Source organism: Andrena cerasifolii, chromosome 3 (assembly GCF_050908995.1).
Source record: "Andrena cerasifolii isolate SP2316 chromosome 3, iyAndCera1_principal, whole genome shotgun sequence".
NCBI lineage: Eukaryota > Metazoa > Arthropoda > Insecta > Hymenoptera > Andrenidae > Andrena > Andrena cerasifolii.
Window position 1 is genome coordinate 7,817,694 of NC_135120.1, and position 18,859 is coordinate 7,836,552.

Below are 18,859 nucleotides of genomic sequence, written 5' to 3' on the forward strand. Positions count from 1 at the left end.
TCGAGTGTTCCGAGATTTGCCCGTGAAATGGGTTTAATCTTCCGCGCCGTATCTCGCCGGGCGCCTTTTGTTTTTTTCCGATTTAGCGAGCCGCGCGACAGTTGCCGGCGAAACGCTGCCGCGAAACGAGAATCGTTCGCAGTGCCATTCGGGAATGCGCGGTACTTAGGGAGATACCGAGCAGGACGATATTTCGGGAACGCATCCCGAGGATACAACGTCTTCTAGGATTATTCCGTTGCTGGGCCGTAGACAGTCGGAACTTTGAATCACAAATGGGAGTTACAGCTGTGGCTAAAGAAGGACATTTTCCAGGATGGTGGCCCGTTAGAGCTCGCAATTGATTTCCTTCGATATACAGTGGCTCACAGCCATAATCGTACACTTTTTAAAATCACGTAACTTTTTCAAAATTAATCCAAACGACGAGAGTTTTTTTTTAGAAGCTAGAAGGATTAGTTGGTTAAGGGGGTATACCCGTTTGAATCCTCGGAAAATGTATACATTTTGTGGATTTTTTTACAAGTCAACGGTTTGATGCAGATTTCCCGTTTTTTAACTATGTTTACATAGTATTATGAACTACTTATAAAAAAAGTTTCAGTTAAAAAACTATTGTTTTTCGGAAGTTACGGATACATGTCCGAAAGTCTCTCGATTTTAGACGGCTAAACGGTGGCCCTAAAAACTCGCGCTACGTTCAACCAATTTACTTCAAATTTTACATGCAGAATCATAATAAGATTCCACATCGTCCAACGAAGGCGATTTTGAAAATTTTGAAAAATAAAGAAATGGTGAGAGATCAAAGGTAAAGTTAAATTTTTCTAAGAGAAAAATCCACCTTTTTCCTTTATAAATAATAAACGGGGAATCGAAATAAAAAAAGCCTTCGTTGGACGATGCGGAATCTTATTATGATTCTGCATGCAAAATTTGAAGTAAATTGGTTGAACGTAGCGCGAGTTTTTAGGGCCACCGTTTAGCCGTCTAAAATCGAGAGACTTTCGGACATGTATCCGTAACTTCCGAAAAACAATAGTTTTTTAACTGAAACTTTTTTTATAAGTAGTTCATAATACTATGTAAACATAGTTAAAAAACGGGAAATCTGCATCAAACCGTTGACTTGTAAAAAAATCCACAAAATGTATACATTTTCCGAGGGTTCAAACGGGTATACCCCCTTAAGTGACGTGGGACATTCCACGCGAAATCGGACAGTTTTTGGAGTAACATTTCGGATGTGGCTGAAATTTGAATATGTTGAAAGAAAGAAACCCTATCTACTAGATAGATAGTTCAATATATTTACTTCATTCCTAACCTTGTGTAGCCTTCAAAGTCATAGTATACCATATGGTTGAATTTGTCTTGACAGTCGCTTTCATATTGGGTAATCAAATATATAACATTCCATTTAAAAAAACTAAAACTCACCCTCGTTTCAAGGAACATATTGCGAACATCAAAAATTGAGATACCGTATTATGTTGGATATAAAAAACAGTAAGAGTTTTCCTCCTTCAGTTTTTTTTTTCAAATACCAATTTCGAGAATCCTGTATAAGAATATCAGGTATAGCCGCTTGGCTATATGGTTAAAAAAATTTGTTTCTGAAACTGAAATAATTTTTTCTTAAAACTTCAATGTCTTTTCTACAAATCGCCGTAAACCTCATCTCCATCCGTTTACTACTTCCGTAATTATACTTTATTTAAAAAAAGTTAGCACTTACCTTCAAACAGCTGTAAAATCGACATTTTTCAAAGTTGTCAAAAATCCTCCGAGATATGTTTATATATCCCTAGAGACTACAACATATTCAAATTTCAGCCACATCCGAAATGTTACTCCAAAAACTGTCCGACTTCGCGTGGAATGTCCCGCGTGATTCGTCGTTTTGAATAAAATACACTTGGTTGGAATAGCAAAAAAAATAGTAAAGGTTGTTTTTTCAACTTTTTTTGTGAGCCTATAACGAAAATTCAAAAAACCCGTTTGTAGGTTTAAGTAAGTTGTATACATGCCTAAAATTTCATTAAAATCGGTTAACATTGCTCTGAGCTGTAAACGCTTAAAGAGCGCAGAATAAGGTCGAGAATCGCGGAAATTCCCAAATCAGCGATTCTCGACCATATTCTGCGATCTTTAAGCGTTTATAGCTCAGAGCAACGATAACCGATTTTCATAAAATTTTAGACACGTGTACAATTTACTTCTATCTACAAACGGGTATTTTGAATTTTCATACAGGCTCACAAAAACAGTTGAAAACACGACCTTTACTATTTTTGTTTGCTACTCCGACCAAGTGTATTTTTTTCCAAACGACGAATCACCTCACTTAGCAAACTAATCCTTCTAGCTTCCAAGAAAAACTCAAGTCGTTTGGATTAATTTTAGAAAAGTTATGCGATTTTAAAGACTGTGCCACTGTATCTCCCTAGTCGTTTCCAAAGGTGACGAACAAATTATTGAGTTGGGGGATCGCGAGGGTAACGTTGAACGACGAAACCTGTCGCGCTGGCTGCAATTAGCGCGTCTAAGCTCGAAGGTACATCGAGCAGAATCGACGCTTTACCACCGTTCCGCCGCGATCTGGGAAATTCGACGTCGGCGCACCCTCCCACGGCGCGCTTTATTCGCGGATTCGACTTAACTCGCGGGCTCGGGTCGCGTGCATCGACGACGAGCAAAGCGTAAACGACAAGCACCGACGCACGATTATACTTAACGTAAGATGATTATTCCGGTGAAGCTACTCCGCGAGCTAAGGAACTGCTAAGCCGGCTACGCTGCCTCGTCAGGATCCGTCTGAGCCCCGACGAGAATCGTTCCGAGAGATAAACAATCAGGAAAAAGAGGTATTTCTGCGAATCACGTCGAAGGACGGTACGAAAGTGGCGCAATTAGACTAGAGGAGCGCTGTAATTTCTTGTGGGGATAATTTTGCGTTCTACCCTAAGGAACTGTAACATAATTGTAATTTGTGTTTATCAAAGGATCATTCTACGCCAACACGATCACTTTTTTCCCTGGATGTCTCGGATTTTGTTCAAACTTGAATATGTCGTAGTTCTCGTGAAAATAAGGGGAGTTTAATTCACCATTTTGTCGATTTCGAGTTTGTTTAAAAAATACAGGGCCTTGAATTTTGCGAATTTTGCCTATTTTCGTGAAAATGGGTTGTACTTATGAATTTTTATCTGGGAAACTATTTGTCGGATTTAGTTTATTCTTACGGCATTTTAATATAGAAAGATCGGCCTTCCTGAATAATTTTTTTCCAGATCGAAAAATTAATGTTGCAACATTGAAAATTATAAATATATTTTTATTTTGCAAATTCGGGCTAGAAGTCGCGATTTTAAAAATCCGAAAAAATACTACCATATTCCTTCAAGTGTTTTCTACAAAATAAGCCTATCCCCAGGGTGGTGCGGCTCCTCTTAACGTCGCAGTGGGGTGGTAAATACGAGGGTTCGCGCCGAATCAGGTAAGCGGACCGGGTGTCGCGCGGACTTTCCGCTATTACGGTTAGTGTTCCTTCTCGACAATGCTTTCTCGAGAATTTCTCGAGAAATTTTATAATTGCTTATTTCTTATTTCTCGAGAAATACTATAATTTCTCGAGAAACTTAAAACTAGAAAAAATATTATAAATCTCATTTATTTTGGTAAATGAATGTATTACTAGTTAATCGCGAATGTATAATTGACCAAGAGTGCGTTAGTAAAGTCCTGCAGGCATAAATGACACTATTCAGACGAGCACGGGATCCATCGATATTGTTTTTATACCATATTGAAATAATACGGCATGGTAGCGGTACGGTCAGTTGACCGTAATAGCGGAGCGTCCGCGCGACCCTGGGGATAGGCTTATTTTGTAGAAAACACTTGAAGGAATATGGTAGCAGCTTTTTCGGATTTTTAAAATCGCGACCTCGAGCCCGAATTTGCAAAATAAAAATTTCTTCATAATTTTCAATGTTGCAAAATTAATTTTTCGATCTGGAAAAAATTTATCCAGGAAGGCCGATCCTTCTACATTAAAATGCCGTAAGAATAAACTAAATCCGACAAATAGTTTCCCAGATAAAAATTCATAAGTACAACCCATTTTCACGAAAATAGGCAAAAATCGCAAAATTCAAGGCTCTGTATTTTTTAAACAAACTCGAAATCAACAAAATGGTGAATTAAACCCCCCCTAATTTCACGAGGACTACGACATATTCAAGTTTGAACAAAATCCGAGACATCGAGGGTAAAAAGCGATCGAGTGGCGTGGAGTGATCCCAAGGTAAAGAGGGAAGAAGACTCATGCTACAATTTGACATTCGAATATTCCAAGAACTGACACAATTTAGTATCTACCATCAGTGGCCAATTAATCGTGAGGAACTCCGTCGTCAAAAATTTGAAGATTCCAATAGACAGCGTTGACGCGCAGCTTCGTATCGAATAACAAATATTTTGCAGGATATAATTTACATGCAAACTCACCTCCAGTACATGCTCAGCCTGGTTCTCCCGGTCGAGCTTCCTGCCGCTTGTCGTGATCAAACCTGAAACAGAGTCGTGCCAAAGATTAGGCCATCGACAGAGCCTCATAAATCTTGATTAAACGGTGTTTCAATCGAGGTCTCCGGATGACGTTTTATCTCCGATTCGACCGGCAAACCGAGGGACGATTCTCCGCGGCGATTCGTCGAGGAATGAAAAGGCCCCAATTAGGAGAACAAAGATTAGCCCGATGGAACGGATTCGACGGAACTATAGCGTTCGGATTTCCTGCGTGGTGGTCGAACCACGCTCCTTCCTCTCTATTCTTTCCACCGCCGTTCGTACCCTCTGCTCCACCCGCGAATCAGTTTTATCACGACGACCAGCCCGTTTTAAAATTCTGGTAAAAACTCAGGAAGCGGAGAGCTTCGACTATTCGGTGACCAACGACGAGGGTGGTCGCGGTTTAATTCGAAACCCACGAACAAGCGTTTCCCCGCTTTGCCTCGCGAGGATCCTTCGAAGCAGGGGACGTTGGAAGCTGCTCAGCTACTGGTGGCGTGGTTTCGCGTATCTCCCGAGTGTCGTCGGAAAGCAATCCACGGTGGAAAAAAGAATCCCGAGACCCATTGTCCACCGCAGCCTCGTTACTCAATTGCTCAGCTGGCGTTTCTACGACGTCGAAATAGTAATTGGGTTCCGCTGGTCTCTCTCCTCGCTCCTCGGACCATCGCGATCTCGGAACGACTTTCCTGGACGGGCGTTTATCGACGTTCCCTTCCCAGCGAACGGTTGACGAAGTGCGGGAGGAATTTGAATAGCAAGAGCCGCGCAGGTATCGCGGGCGATTTTTGGCCACGGTGACAGGAAGACTCTGTCGGATGCGGACAGTTTGCGGTGCTTTCGAGCGCGACGCGGTTCCTCGGGAGCGAAGCCCTCGGAATTGTGCTGTCCACGCCGTACCTCTTACCTTGCGGTTTCTAGGGCTTCCGGTGACGGCGACAAACAGGGCACAGGTTTTATATGGCGACGGGAATTACTAATCAGGTTACGCGGGAAGCCGCGTGTGTGTTCGAAAAGTCCCGGACGGGGCGCGCGAAATTTTCCAACTTCTCTTCGGCGGTCTCATTAGAATTCGGTGATAGGTGATCCGCGCTCCACGGAAGCGAAATATAACCAAGCTGTGATCGGTGAAGTGCGCCCTGCTAATTACGGAACTTCATCAACCGACCTCGCTTCTCAATTTGCCTCTCCGTTAATCGAATGCTCGCTGAATACCCTACGCACGGACTGATTCTTCGAGGCGGGCAATTCGACCGGAAAGTTTGAGAGGAGGGGATGAAATTTTATAAATGGTGTGATACGACTGCTTCTTTGTTTTTTTTTTTTTGGATTATATGTCACGCGATAATCACAATTATGACCAAATTCGTCCCTGAACCTATCTACGTTATCGGAGCGTAGGCGAATTGCCGATCTATGTTTTTATTCAAGATTGTTAATGGTTGCATCGACTGTCCTGCCCTTTTGCGGAATATTTCCCTCTATGCACCATCCAGAAACTTAAGAGGAAGCATACCATTTTATTGTTCAAGCACCAAATCTAAGTTTGGTGCTCGCGATTCTGTAAATCGGATCGTCGGCGTTGCCAATTCCTACTCAGACCACATCAATTTATTCGGGGAATTATTGCAAACATTCAAAAGCAATCTGCACAAAATTGTCATAGATTAAGGGGTTATGCCTAGTCAGGCGGTCGAAAAGAGGCGAATATTTGTGAATTTTTTTTGAAGAAGCGGAAGCGTATATTTTTACAGAACTTTTTGCGTTTAAAAGAGCAACATTTAAAGAACATTTGGTAATTTTTTCGTAGAAAAATATTTACGTTTATAATAAAATAACAAGCGACATCCAAGAAGCATTTTTAAAAATTTGCTTTCGCGGTGAGCACTGCTATTCGGAACCAGATTATCTAAAATAAAAAAACAAAAAAGATTTCGTTAGTATATTAATGTATCCTCAGGTTGACGGAGAGAATTTTCCGAAATATTAAGTTAAAACAACATGGCGGCTATTTAAAGTTGAAATCCTGATTTTTTCCTGCAAAAATCACGCGAACAAATCAGAATTTCAACTTTAAATAGCTGCCATGTTGTTTTAACTTAATATTTCGGAAAATTCTCTCCGTCAACCTGAGGATACATTAATATACTAACGAAATCTTATTTGTTTTTTGATTTTAGATAATCTGGTTCCGAATGGCAATGCTCACCGCAAAACAAAATTTTTAAAAATGCTTCTTGGATGTCGCCTGTTATTTTATTATAAACGTAAATATTTTTCTACGAAAAAATTACCAAATGTTCTTTAAATGTTGCTCTTTTAAGCGCAAAAAGTTCTGTAAAAATATACGCTTCCGCTTCTTCAAAAAAAATTCACAAATATTCGCCTCTTTTCGACCGCCTGACTAGGCATAACCCCTTAAGTTAGGGTCAGTACTTAACTTTACTTAGTTTTTTTTTCTTTTTATTTTTTCTAGTTCTTGTACGTATGCCACTGTTTTTCTTTATTGTACAAATTGGGCTTGTCCCGTAATAAATAAATAAATTAGCAATTCCATCAAACCGATGGTCTGATAAATCGCTGATTTACGAGAGTTTAACTGGTGAAAGGATTAAGTCTCTGGTCCTGGAACGCAACCGTGCAGTTTTCTCGCCAACTGGATCGACAAGCCCAGTTTCTTCCGCGAGGTCTCGAGAAGCAAGCTAGGTCGGCGTCGCGCTGACCTCGAGATTTCCCCGAAACGTTCGTGACAAAGCCTTGATAACCGTAATAACGAGATTCGGTAAGGCACCGCCGCGGTGTCCGACAGGGCGTTGCTGAAAATTTCCAGTGGGATCCAGTGCATCGACAGGGGCCGTCAAGTGCAAAGTCATTGTTCCCGTGCCCGCCGACGCGGCACACGTCTCTCTCTCTCCGCCCTGGGATTCGACACGCAGCCCAGTAATAACGGGCGACATTCTGCTGCCACGCTCTTCTCGCTGGGATCGCGAGAGGAACGAGGAAAAAAGTTGGAACGAGGCAGTGAATCAAGGAGCAGGAAAGTGGCAGGGGGGAATGTACAGGGTGAGTCTAAAGGGTGTTGGAAAATTTGCAAGCGTATTACACGACGCAAACGTGAGTGGTTCACAAGAGCAACCTTCCCACTAGACCTGTAAGCTATCGAAAGATCAAAGTAGCTTTCTCATTTCGTACACCGATAACCCTTACATCAATGCAGAGGTTCACAGGAGAAATGCCAAGGGAAGGTTCCCAGTCAAACACATTAAAATCGTTAGAAATCTCTGTTCACGCTGGATAGCGTAAAACGCGCCCTTAAATTTCGCGACACCGTTTAGACAGAGCTGGAAGGGGGCAGGGCGGTGGAGGAGCGGGAGGTCGCCGCGAGGGAAAAAAGGGGAGCAGGGGACAGCGACGTGCGGCGAGAATACGGCGAGCGGAGAGACGATCCGCGGCGTGGAACGCATTTAAATAATTGCTTTTCATCATGTCGGATGACGTCGCCGGCGTCGCGAGGATTTACCTGGCATGCACGCACACGGACCTCTCCGGCTGTCGTTGTCGCGTCTGGGCGACGCGCTCTTGGAAAGCTCGTTATTGGCAATGAAAAGCGGCGGCGAACCTATTCGCGATATCATAGCAAGCGACACCGATACCCGTGCCCGATATCCAAAGGCCGCTGGGTGGTCCCAGGTCGCAAGGAACTCCGCGACGGATCACGACGGATTTATTTTTGCCCGCGTCGCTCCCCAGCGGACGGCGACGCGGTTCTCGCCTCGAGCGTGGATTTTTCGAGGCCCGTCGGGAGAATACTTTATGACGGTGAAAAATACACCCCGTCGGAAGACCGTGGGACCGAAGCCACGGCGCGATCCTCCCTGGAGGGAATCCTTTTTGCCGCTGTCGTCGGGGAGCGAGCAACGCGTCATCAGGTTCGATTCTTGGCGAGGATCCTTTGCTGGATCGTCGGACGGTGGTTCTTCCTCCTGCCTGTGCCACAGGGGCGCCAGGAACTTTTCGACAACGCGAACTTTCCGCGTTAAAGCGGCCCGGAACGGAGCCCCGCTACGTGCGTGGAATACGCAGATCGCGGATGGCACAGGGAAGCTGCTTTAGCGTGTATACAAATGGACGGGTGAATGTGTGTTTATGACGAATCGGCAGTGACGAGGCGAGGTGCGCCGGTAATGAAGCTCTGGAAATCGTTTCTATGAGATTCGCTTGGTATTCTATTCTCGACCGGGTAATAACATCTCTGCCTTGTCATTCCGCATTTCCTTTCGCGTCCTTTTGATATTTCGCTGAAAGGACCGTCGGATTACACTACTCGGCATTTGTATTGTTCAGTGAGGTTGTAGGAGATTGTGCGAACCTACACATGGGAGTCCCGTGGAACTATTTTACAAGTATTCGCAAGTAACCTGGAGGATCTGCGTAAACGCCACGTAACAGTTTAAAGTTCACGTGGATCGTAAAACATGAAATTATGATGCTTACGGATTCAAGGTATAGGGTAGGGTGGGGCTGATAGTCCCGCTTTTTCATATAAACCAGAGGTGCACAGGGAGCCGGTTTTAGCGCCTAGCTGCGAGCAACCCGCCTGTCCCGTTGCTAAGGTTAGAATCGGCGAGGCGAACTGCAGTAGTGCACGTGCATGTGGTATGACTTGAACCCAGCTATACACACTACTGCAGTTCGCCTCACCGATTCTAAAATTAGCAACGGGACAGGCGGGTTGCTCGCAGCCAGGGATTGTAACCGTAACCCAAAACCGGTTTGGTTCTCAGTACCGTAGACTAACCCGCCTAACCGGGTAACCCGAGGCATCCAGGCACAGATGTACCCGGTTAACCCGCTCTCAGAGCGGGTTACAGTAATACGGTAGAGGGCGTAGTTTTTCCCTAATTTCGTGAAATCGAGCTGTACTTATGAATTTTTATCTCGGAAACTGTATATCGCATTAGGTTCATTCTTTTTTTATTTTAATGTAGAAGGTTTTACGTATTTGAATCATTTTTTTTTGAAATTGTAGAATTATTTATGTAACGTCAAATTATAAACAATTTTTTATTTTGCAAATTTCTCCTCGAGGGTGACATGTTTCTAAATTTGAAAAAAATGACAATATTCTTTGAATTTCGTGTACAATAATTGTGTTAAGAAATATTATTTTTATTATAAATAAATAAATTACGTTTCGTTATAGGCCATTCATCCACCATAGTGATGCGATTTGCATGTAATGTCGTGGGTATAACTCAAGAAAATTCGTCACATTTTTCTTCGAGGGATTAAAAATTAGACCGAGAAACAAAACCCTGCAAGTGATTGACGTTATTGCATGCAACCCGGTTCTTGTTAAAATTGCAGTTGCATCGCAGCGATGGATGAGCGCGGAGCGACCATAGTCGGATTTTGGACGCAGAATGTCGTATGTCACTTGTAACCCGCTGTGAGCGGGTTAACCGGCTCACTGTACTCTTTGGGAGTCGTTCCTTCAGGGTTACTGCGGGTTAGTTTTATCCCCACCCCACCTAATCTTCAAGTTTCGAGGAGTTCGAAATTGTTTATTGTCTGTTAAATCAATCCAATGATACCCAAATGGAGCTGGAAAGGTTGGACGTTTCCACTGCACTCGACCCATTTGATAAAAAGAAGTCCGTCAACCGTCGTTCGCCTCCGTCGAAGCGTTCTAATGAGAGCTGCTCGTGTACCGCGATTCGGGCGATTTATCGTGGCCCGCGTTTTATTTATGAATGCAAATTGAACATCTTGGTCCGGTGAGCGTCAAAGGCGGCCTATTCGGAATCGCGAAGTCACGAGACCGCGATGGACTGGAATTTAACGAGCCCAGTTTGCCAGTGGCCCGTCCACCCGCCATTAATGCACGTATATGAGAATCGAAACAATTGCCACCCTTCGACGTGTTCGTATCGCTTTGAATTGCAAATTGCCGTCGTGCAATCTCTCAAATCCGCCCCCGCGTCCCATTTTCGGTCACGCCGTCCGTCGACCTACTCTATTCGATTGTCGCCCGAACAAATTCACGATGGTGTTGCGTCCAGTCGGCCGCTTATTACTGAGTCCCGTGAACCGAGCCGCCGGATCTTTCGTAGTCCGATTTCGACAGGAAAGAACGCTGCGAGACGAGCATAAGCGAAACAAATATAAGTGAGGAAGCTGGCGCAAAGCTCGGCGCAAAGGGCGCCACTAGCGCATGTACCGTTAAATTATAAAATATTATAAGACGTTTGAAAATTTTCCATTCTAAAGGTCACTTTTAATATCTCTTCTTTCTTTTACCAGGTTCGACGCCTCTATAACCTACAAGATGCACATTTATTTTTTATATCTACGTAATTAACAATAGCTAATAATAGTAACAAAAATAATTACAGATGCATGTACTTATTATAGAAATAGAAGTTAAGAAGTAAAGTAAGATAATTTAAATACACCTAAAAGTTGCAGCCATGCTTCCCCATTGTTATTATTATTATTATTATTGAGGTTAGGTAACGAAAACAACAAATGCGTTCTTTATAACGAAAATAAAGAAAAGGATTTAATTGAAAATAAACTCTTCTGTCGGAAGAAACAAGCCTGACAAGAAGCTCCTTCGTCGTGACTAGGTCGGAAACGAAAAATAATACAATTGCAAAACAAGATTATCACGCACATGTGTTCTGCGCAACGGGCGTTCGTCGAGAGAGAGATCCGGAAGCAGGGCTCTCTCGACGAACCGAACCTCCGTCATGGTGCAACCCCGAATAGAGAAAGTTTCTGTGGAATTGTAATGCGCGATAAATCAAAAGGAACTAAAACTAAAAACTCAACAATTATTATTATTATTATTAGTATTATTATTATTATTTATTAAACAGGAATTCCCATGGTATACAAAAGAAAAAGAAGACACGTTCAATGTACAGAGTCCGAGCACTACTAAGCAATAATTAATACATAAGTGAGCATACTACTTACACCTAAAATAATAAATTAAGTAACAACGCGTAGGTCCATAACATGCCTATAAAGTAGCGTCCTAAACGAATTCAGGGAGCCCAGAAACGGGTCCATGGGGTTAAGAAAACTATGAAGTTGCAAGACAGACGTGGCTGACCGCGGCAGACACAATCTCCTTACGCCCAACGCGAAGACGAATTTCTGGTCTGACCGCATACGTCTCATACTACTGATCGATATTACACTGCAGCTTTACGAATATATATCGAGCTATCTGCACCAAATAGCTTCTTTTTCGACTGATTTGCTTTAATATAAGCGAACCAGTGGGATATTTAGCAGATACGATGGTGCATTTGCGCTCACACACCTTTCCCCCAGCTACAACACACACTACACAACCGCTATCTGATCTAATCTCACGGCGCCGTCCCCAAAACGCCGTCGTTCTCCGTTATTATCCCCGTGGTTTCTTCAAACAGGAACAATGCTTGACCATAAATGCAACGTTAATGCGGGCGGAGATCGCGCGCAACTGATTCCGCCGCAATAACTTACGCAATCTCGACCGTACCTCTTTGCCGGTCTCCTGCTCGCGGCATTTCCACCGGGAGACGTCAAAAGAGTAATCACAGAATTAAATACACGAAACCAATGATACGTTAAAAATCAGTATCAAGCAAGTTGCCCCGAGAAACGATCGGTCTGTATCGTTACAGGGGGGTTAACTTTCTCCTTCCGATCTCCATTTCGGCAGAAAGGAAACAGCCTCCTACAATCTGATGTACGAACGCTGGAGCGAGAGCGGGATAAGGGGGAAGCCCAGCGGAACGAGGATCGGCCGATTTATTTCCAAGGCAGTCGGTCAGCCGAATCGCGCGGCTGGTTCGATGAAAAAAAAGAAAGAGATATGGGGGGAGGAAGAGATGAAAACGTGGTGAACGGGGAGGGGCGTCGCTTTAATGCGACCCGGCCTGAAATAAAAACGAGCGGAGCACGTATTTATCGCAGCGTGAATGCACTCCGGGAATCGACGATAAAGCGAACGGTCGAGAACACTTCGCGAGGGCCACGCGCAGGACGCATTGTCCGCCCGATGATAACCCCGACGACATTTATAAGCGATACGGCTCCCCTTTTATTGGTCGCGTATTTCCGCCGGCCGAGGCCTATCCTCGGCCATTTGTTTGTCCCTCTTCGCGCTCTTTGACCGTCAACGAGCTCCGTCCGCGTGGACAAGCCTCGGCGAGCTTTTCCCCGGCCCGAGAGCCGCGGAACGGAGGGCAGGCGGAAGCCTGCCAAGAGGAGCTTTCATAATTCGGGCCCCGGGAATCCAAGCGAGGAAACTTTACCCGCGGCTTCGGAGGACTGATGAATACGAATCAGGGGACGCTCGACTTTTTAATTACAGAACCGTCTCGTGCCGGTGTAAGCGATTTTCCGCGCCGGCTCACATCGATCTTCAGAGATGACTGGGTACAAATGGCGGCTCACGAAACTCCCCGAAGAAAGACGACGCCTCGGCTCGAGAGGCTTCTGGTAATTAGGTGCGCGTGTAATTACGAGTGCGGGACTCTTCGTCGGCAATCGAATGGGGGCGCGTAACGGGTGTTCGCACGGCACACGCGTGAAAATTATAGAATTTTGCTTTCGAGGTTGTAAGGCTCGATTCACCGGTTGGTACGCGTATAAGCCGGACGATCTATCACCCGCCAAATTAATATTGGGTGACTGTTTAAATTATTACGTGTCGATTCCGATCTGAACGATGATCTGAGAAGTTTAGCTCTGCTTGTGCTGATGGTCCGAATGCTGACCTCATCAAACACACCGAACCGTACTATTCGCGAGCTCATTGACTTCTGGTCTTGTCCACCTTTTCGATGTCAAAGGTGGACAAGACATCTGATTTTTGGGAGGCGCCAAAATGCCTGATTGGCTCAGCCTTGCTTGAAGAGGAGGAACCTTCCCTCCAAGATTTCGGTGATGGAGGAGGAATCCTCTCCTTCTTCGTGACGTAGCGGAGGGAAAACCGGACATCTGGCTAACAAACCTCGCTAGGTTGATCGGCCGGAGCGTCTCGCCGGGGTCGCGGTTTATGATCGTATTGTCCCGCGAGTCAGCGGTGGTCGACGGTATGTACCGTTTTGAAGTTACCGTACACCACCCGCTGACAGAGCAATCAACGGATTTTCCCAGAGCGAGGACGGTCGAAGTGTCCAAAAAAATAGCACGATGCCGAATTGCCAGCTATTAGACATCTGGCAGGCAAATGCTCCCCAAGACTTCGACGGTAAGCAATTGCCTAGTAATGAAGGGTCGCTGAATTTCTGCCTCGCTCTGAGCCCCCCTTTGTTCCCGTAAGACGGAACAACGGGCACGGGGTCAGAAGTACGTGCATATGTACGCAGTGTCTCGCAGATTTTCCGAGGGAACTTTTAAAACAGTAGTTGAGGAATTCTGAATGCAATTGTCGCGAGCTGGAAGCTGCTCTGTCAGATGCAGCGATTTGAATATCGTACATCTGAGTGGAAATTTATGCGCAATTCAAATGAACAAGGTCCGTCCAGCAAGGTCCGCCTTCTATTCTATAATCCCTCCGAATTGCTCGACACTCGATCGACGATTAAAGAATCTAACCCCGGACGAAGACGGCATTGCAGGGGCAGCTTCCTTAGACCGGGTCCGACGTTCAAATTAAAGCTTCAATTTTACCCCCCCGGGGCCATTTGAAAGTCTGATTTAATCGTCCCTAGGGCCACTGGGACGAAGGATTGAAAATCTTCGCGGGGGATTGAATCGAATCTGTATCGCAAATTTTTGCCGCGCGGCGGGGTCGATTCGACGGTCATTTGTATGCGTGGCAGTTTACGCGCGATATCTTTGCCGTCGTAAGGCCGCCGCCGCTTTTTCTCAATAACGAGTTTCCGACTTTTCATCGTTTCATAATTCCGGCGCGGCCGACGCGGGCGGCGAGCCGAGCGGAACGATGAATAATGAATCGAAGTTCGATCACGGCGAATTTGCATACGTTACCGCGTAAGGCGAAAACAATGGTCCTTTCCTTCCGTTTGCATGCGGCGAGTCACTTAGCCGCTTTGCCGTACACGTGAAAGCCGAGCGAGACACGCGAATTATATTCCCATCGAATTATTAATGGACGCCAGTTGAAAAGGGAGCCTTTCATTATGTAATACTCCCCTTTACGCGGCATTAAATTCGTAATCCCCCTCCTCGTTAACCCCGTTACGCTCGTAATTCTTCTGCCGCGAAATATATTGGACGAGTGTGAGACACCGCTATCAGAGCGGATACGCGAGTCGATAAATCTCACTTCGAGCAACTATTACCACCTTCCACGGGAGAATTATACATCGGCTGAAGTAAAATATCGAATTAATCGATCTCAAAGGTACAGAGGCATATTTCAAAGTTTCCACGTCGACGTGCCCTTGTAACCCCGATTTCTCAGCGTACAGAGGCCATTCGGATTCTATGAATTATCCCCGGGGAGCCTCGATTGAAATTTCAAGGAGCACGAGTAGAGCGGGCGGAGCGGGGTCTCGTTTATTTTGGAACACGATCCATTAAAATCCTCGTCCGGCAAAATTGATCTCGTTACACGTAGAGGCGATGGGACGCGGCAATCTATTTCGATTCTCGCCAAGATATTGCTCTTCCGACGCGAGTGACCATGCGGAACTTACCGGTGGTGGAGTTGATGAGAAAATAACCCTCCGGATTGCCGCTGGTGATGGAAAAGGTGAATTGTTGGGGCGAGACGTCGCGATCGAACGCCCGGATCTGCAGCACGCTCACACCTGCCGGGGAGTTTTCCGAAACGGACGGATAGTAGACCGGAACCTCGGTCAGCGGGGTGTTGTCGTTCTCGTCCAGCACCTCCACGTACACCTGAACCAAAGCGGCCTGAATTATTTACGAGGCGACGGTCTCCAAGTTCCTGCGATCGTGTATGTAGAAAAAAATTCTAAAAAAAAATCGCTACATGGCGCGAAATCGAAAGCATCTGCGTGTTCTTAGAGCGTTGAAAACAGTGGAGCTAGGTTTGCTAGGTATAAAGGCTGCTTCAGACGCGTCGAGTAATTTAGTCCAGTTGCGAGTAGTCAGTTAATAAGGGAGACCGGGGCTAGTTGATACAGACGAATTATGTAGCTCCATTTGAGCGAGATGTGCGAAGATTGTTGTCCAATTCTTTCCTACGATCCAGCGAACGTGTGTGTACATTGACGTTAACAATCGTTTTTTAACTGTTTTCGTTTATATGGAGAAACAGTAAATAGTTTTGATACATACAAATGGATCGTCCAAATAACATTTTTTCATTCATTTTGTATGTATTTTCTCAAGTTTTCGCTTACTAGATATTAAAAAGGAAGGGCCAAAGTATATTTTGGCAGGTTTGTTATTAAGGAATTAATTCAAATAAAAATGAAAAAAATGAAAACAGAATAACGTATCAACTGGCACCGCAGTGGGGTAAACTGATACACTTTACAAATAACATTTTTTTCATTCATTTTGTACGTACTTTCTCAACTTTTCATTTATAATATATTAAAGAGGAAAGACCAAAGTATATTTTGGCATATTTGTAATCAAGTAATTTATTCAAACAAAAATGAAAAAAATTGACAATTGAAAAACGTATCAACTAGCGCCGGTCTCCCCTACTAAACGGTTTAGTGAATAGAAAGTGTCCGGATTAGTACATTTCACGGTACATCTCTACCAGGGGTTGTTGGCAAATCAGCACCCTCTGCTGTGTTGTCCCTAAATCATATAGGGCGGGAAAATTCAAACCTTGAGTTACGGTAGGGTAGGGTGGGGCTAAAAGTCCCGTTTGTCATATAAACCTGTGTAAAATTTAGTAATAAGAATCTAGAGATATCTGGTGTTATTTTGTATAAACTATAACTATTATGCTTTACGTTCACGAAGTTCGTTCGTTGATATTGTTATTTTCTGTTGAGTTATACTACAAAATGTTTGTCAATGCAAAATGGACTTCTTGCCCCACGCACGGGGCAAAATGTCCCTAATGTCTATTCGAGTAATATTAACTAAATAAGTAAAAAAACTTTTCAAATCAACAAATATTTATTAAACCAATTCTTTTTGGTACCTATAGATACAGTATGGAAAGGAAAGCATGACTTATTTAACAAAGAATAAAAATATAAGTCAAAGGTTCACTTTGAACTAAAAACTAAAAAAAATCGCCCAAATAAAACAAAAACACTATTTAAAGGCTTTCGCATTATTTCTTTATACTTTGGCCATCTTATTATGAAAACAAATAATAAAATATATGTTTCAGTCTGAGGGACTTTTTGCCCCAAATAGTTCATTTCACTATTATTAATGTATTGAAGTTAGTTTTATTTATAACAAAATAAATTAATAAAATTTATTTTCTATATAATGATTATTGTTTCTTTTTACTTCTTTTGAATTTTTTATTTTAGATGATCGACTTTCGAGCAAGAGTGGTCACCGCAGAAGCATTTTCTTTTTAGAAAACCTTCGAGTGATAAACAATAACTCAGTTATTGATAAATATTTTTAAATAAAAAAAATACGATGCACGGTACTAGATGCAATCCTTAAAAGGAAAAAAGATTTTTTGAGAAATGTGTTACAGTTTTTGAGTAAAAAATTTCCAAAGACCACCCTTTTTTCGGCCTCCTGACTGAGCATGGCCCCTTAAGAGAACTTGAATTAAAAGATCGAGCATATTTAACATATTCGCATACAAAAAGAAATGTAGTGCTTTCCAACCAACGCGACGAAATTTTAGTTATTAATCGATTATTAATGAAAAAAAAAAACACTTTCGGACAGTTCATTAATAAGTAGTGAGGGGTGGTTGAACCCTACTCGACCAAAAAAATCCAATTAAATGGATCTACTCGACTAAATTATGTTGCTAAACTACTTGCCTATATTCTAGCGTCCATACACGGCAAGTTACTAAATTGCTCGCTACTCGACTAAATTACTCGACGTGTCTGAAGCAGCCTTTACGTTTACCGATGTGCTTTACCGTCCCGATGATTTAATCAAGCAGAGCAGGATGGTTCCGAGGGCTATACGTTCGGAGGGTTGCATACAAAGTTCCACTGTGCACATCGTTCGATATCCTCGACATACAAAAAAGTGAAATAAATCTGGCCAAGTGCGCGAATTCCAAGAGAATTCTACAACTCCTCGAACATCATCTGCAGCGTACAAACCTGCAAACTGGAGGCCAGAGGCACCACGCCGTGATCCTGCGCGTACACCGTCAACCAATACCCTCTCTTCGACTCGACGTCGAGCACGGCTTTCGTCCTGACGTTGCCTGGAACAGAAAACGACGATGGGAACGTTGAATTGGCTTCGGCAAATCGAGCGACCTTTCGGACACCGGTCGGTCTGAATTTATAATTCGCGCGCGTTCACCGGCGGTTATAATTAAAGCAGCGATACCAGGATATACCTGATCGGCGCGAATCGGCGCGCGGAGGGGGCGGCCGGCAAATGGAGCGGTTGAAAGTCGCGGAACCTTTTCACCCCCGGGTCCGATATCTGCGCGGCAAGGGGGCGCGAGCTGAATGGAAACAGGCCGCTCCACGGTAGTAATAGAAAACGGGGAAGGAAAAAATGAAAGCGCGGGGGGATAAAGGCGAGAGAAGGGGTGGGGGGGAGGGACGGAGAAAGAGGCGGTATTACCACCTTGCAAGATAGCTGGCAACAAGGACCGATATGAAATGACGTGCACGTACGTGGCGAGCTGCCAAGCGTGCGCGAATAGCACAAAAATTGGACTGCATTCCTGGTGTTAACACGTCGAGCACGCTGTTCCGCGTGTCTTCGATCGTTTTTGCGAGATTCCCAGCGCCTGCCGGCCGCTTTTTGCCGCGGAATGCACACGCGTGTATGTGTACGTAGCGTCAATGGGCCTCGGTTGGTTTATTGCGGTATTAATGTAAAAGATAGCGGCTGGCTGCTTCGGAGCAACGATGGGGAACGAGGATGCTTGAAACGAGGGGAGAAAGAGAGATCTCCCTTTCGAGGGAGGGAGAAACGTGGAGCTTCGATTAATTAGCAATCGGAGATGTTACGGGAGCAGATGTAGATCGTAATCAAGATTACCCCCGATTTGTTCTGTCAGTAATTACATCTTCGGATTTCGCCGTGGCGTCTTCATTAATCCCGATCTTTCGCGTGCCTCTCCGCCCAGCCTGGACACGCTGCACGTGCGTGTATCGACGTAGATCGGTATAATATCGAGCTCGTAATTTCGCGGTATCGATTAATT

General features: G+C 44.2%; 1 protein-coding gene across 4 annotated transcripts in view; it reads right to left on the reverse strand.

Moving 5' to 3' along the window:
- Kug (FAT atypical cadherin kugelei) overlaps window positions 1-18,859 on the reverse strand; it is a 508,387-nt gene that overhangs the window by 66,994 nt on the left and 422,534 nt on the right. For 3 of the 4 annotated variants that reach the window (XM_076808466.1, XM_076808465.1, XM_076808463.1), the window contains 3 exons: window positions 17,793-17,899; window positions 15,246-15,450; window positions 4,513-4,574 (listed from right to left, as the gene is read on the reverse strand). In XM_076808466.1, coding sequence (XP_076664581.1) covers window positions 4,513-4,574; window positions 15,246-15,450; window positions 17,793-17,899 — 374 coding nt within the window. Of the gene's footprint in view, window positions 1-4,512; window positions 4,575-15,245; window positions 15,466-17,792; window positions 17,900-18,859 lie in introns of all 4 variants that reach the window. The other variant, XM_076808464.1, reaches the window with a different exon arrangement.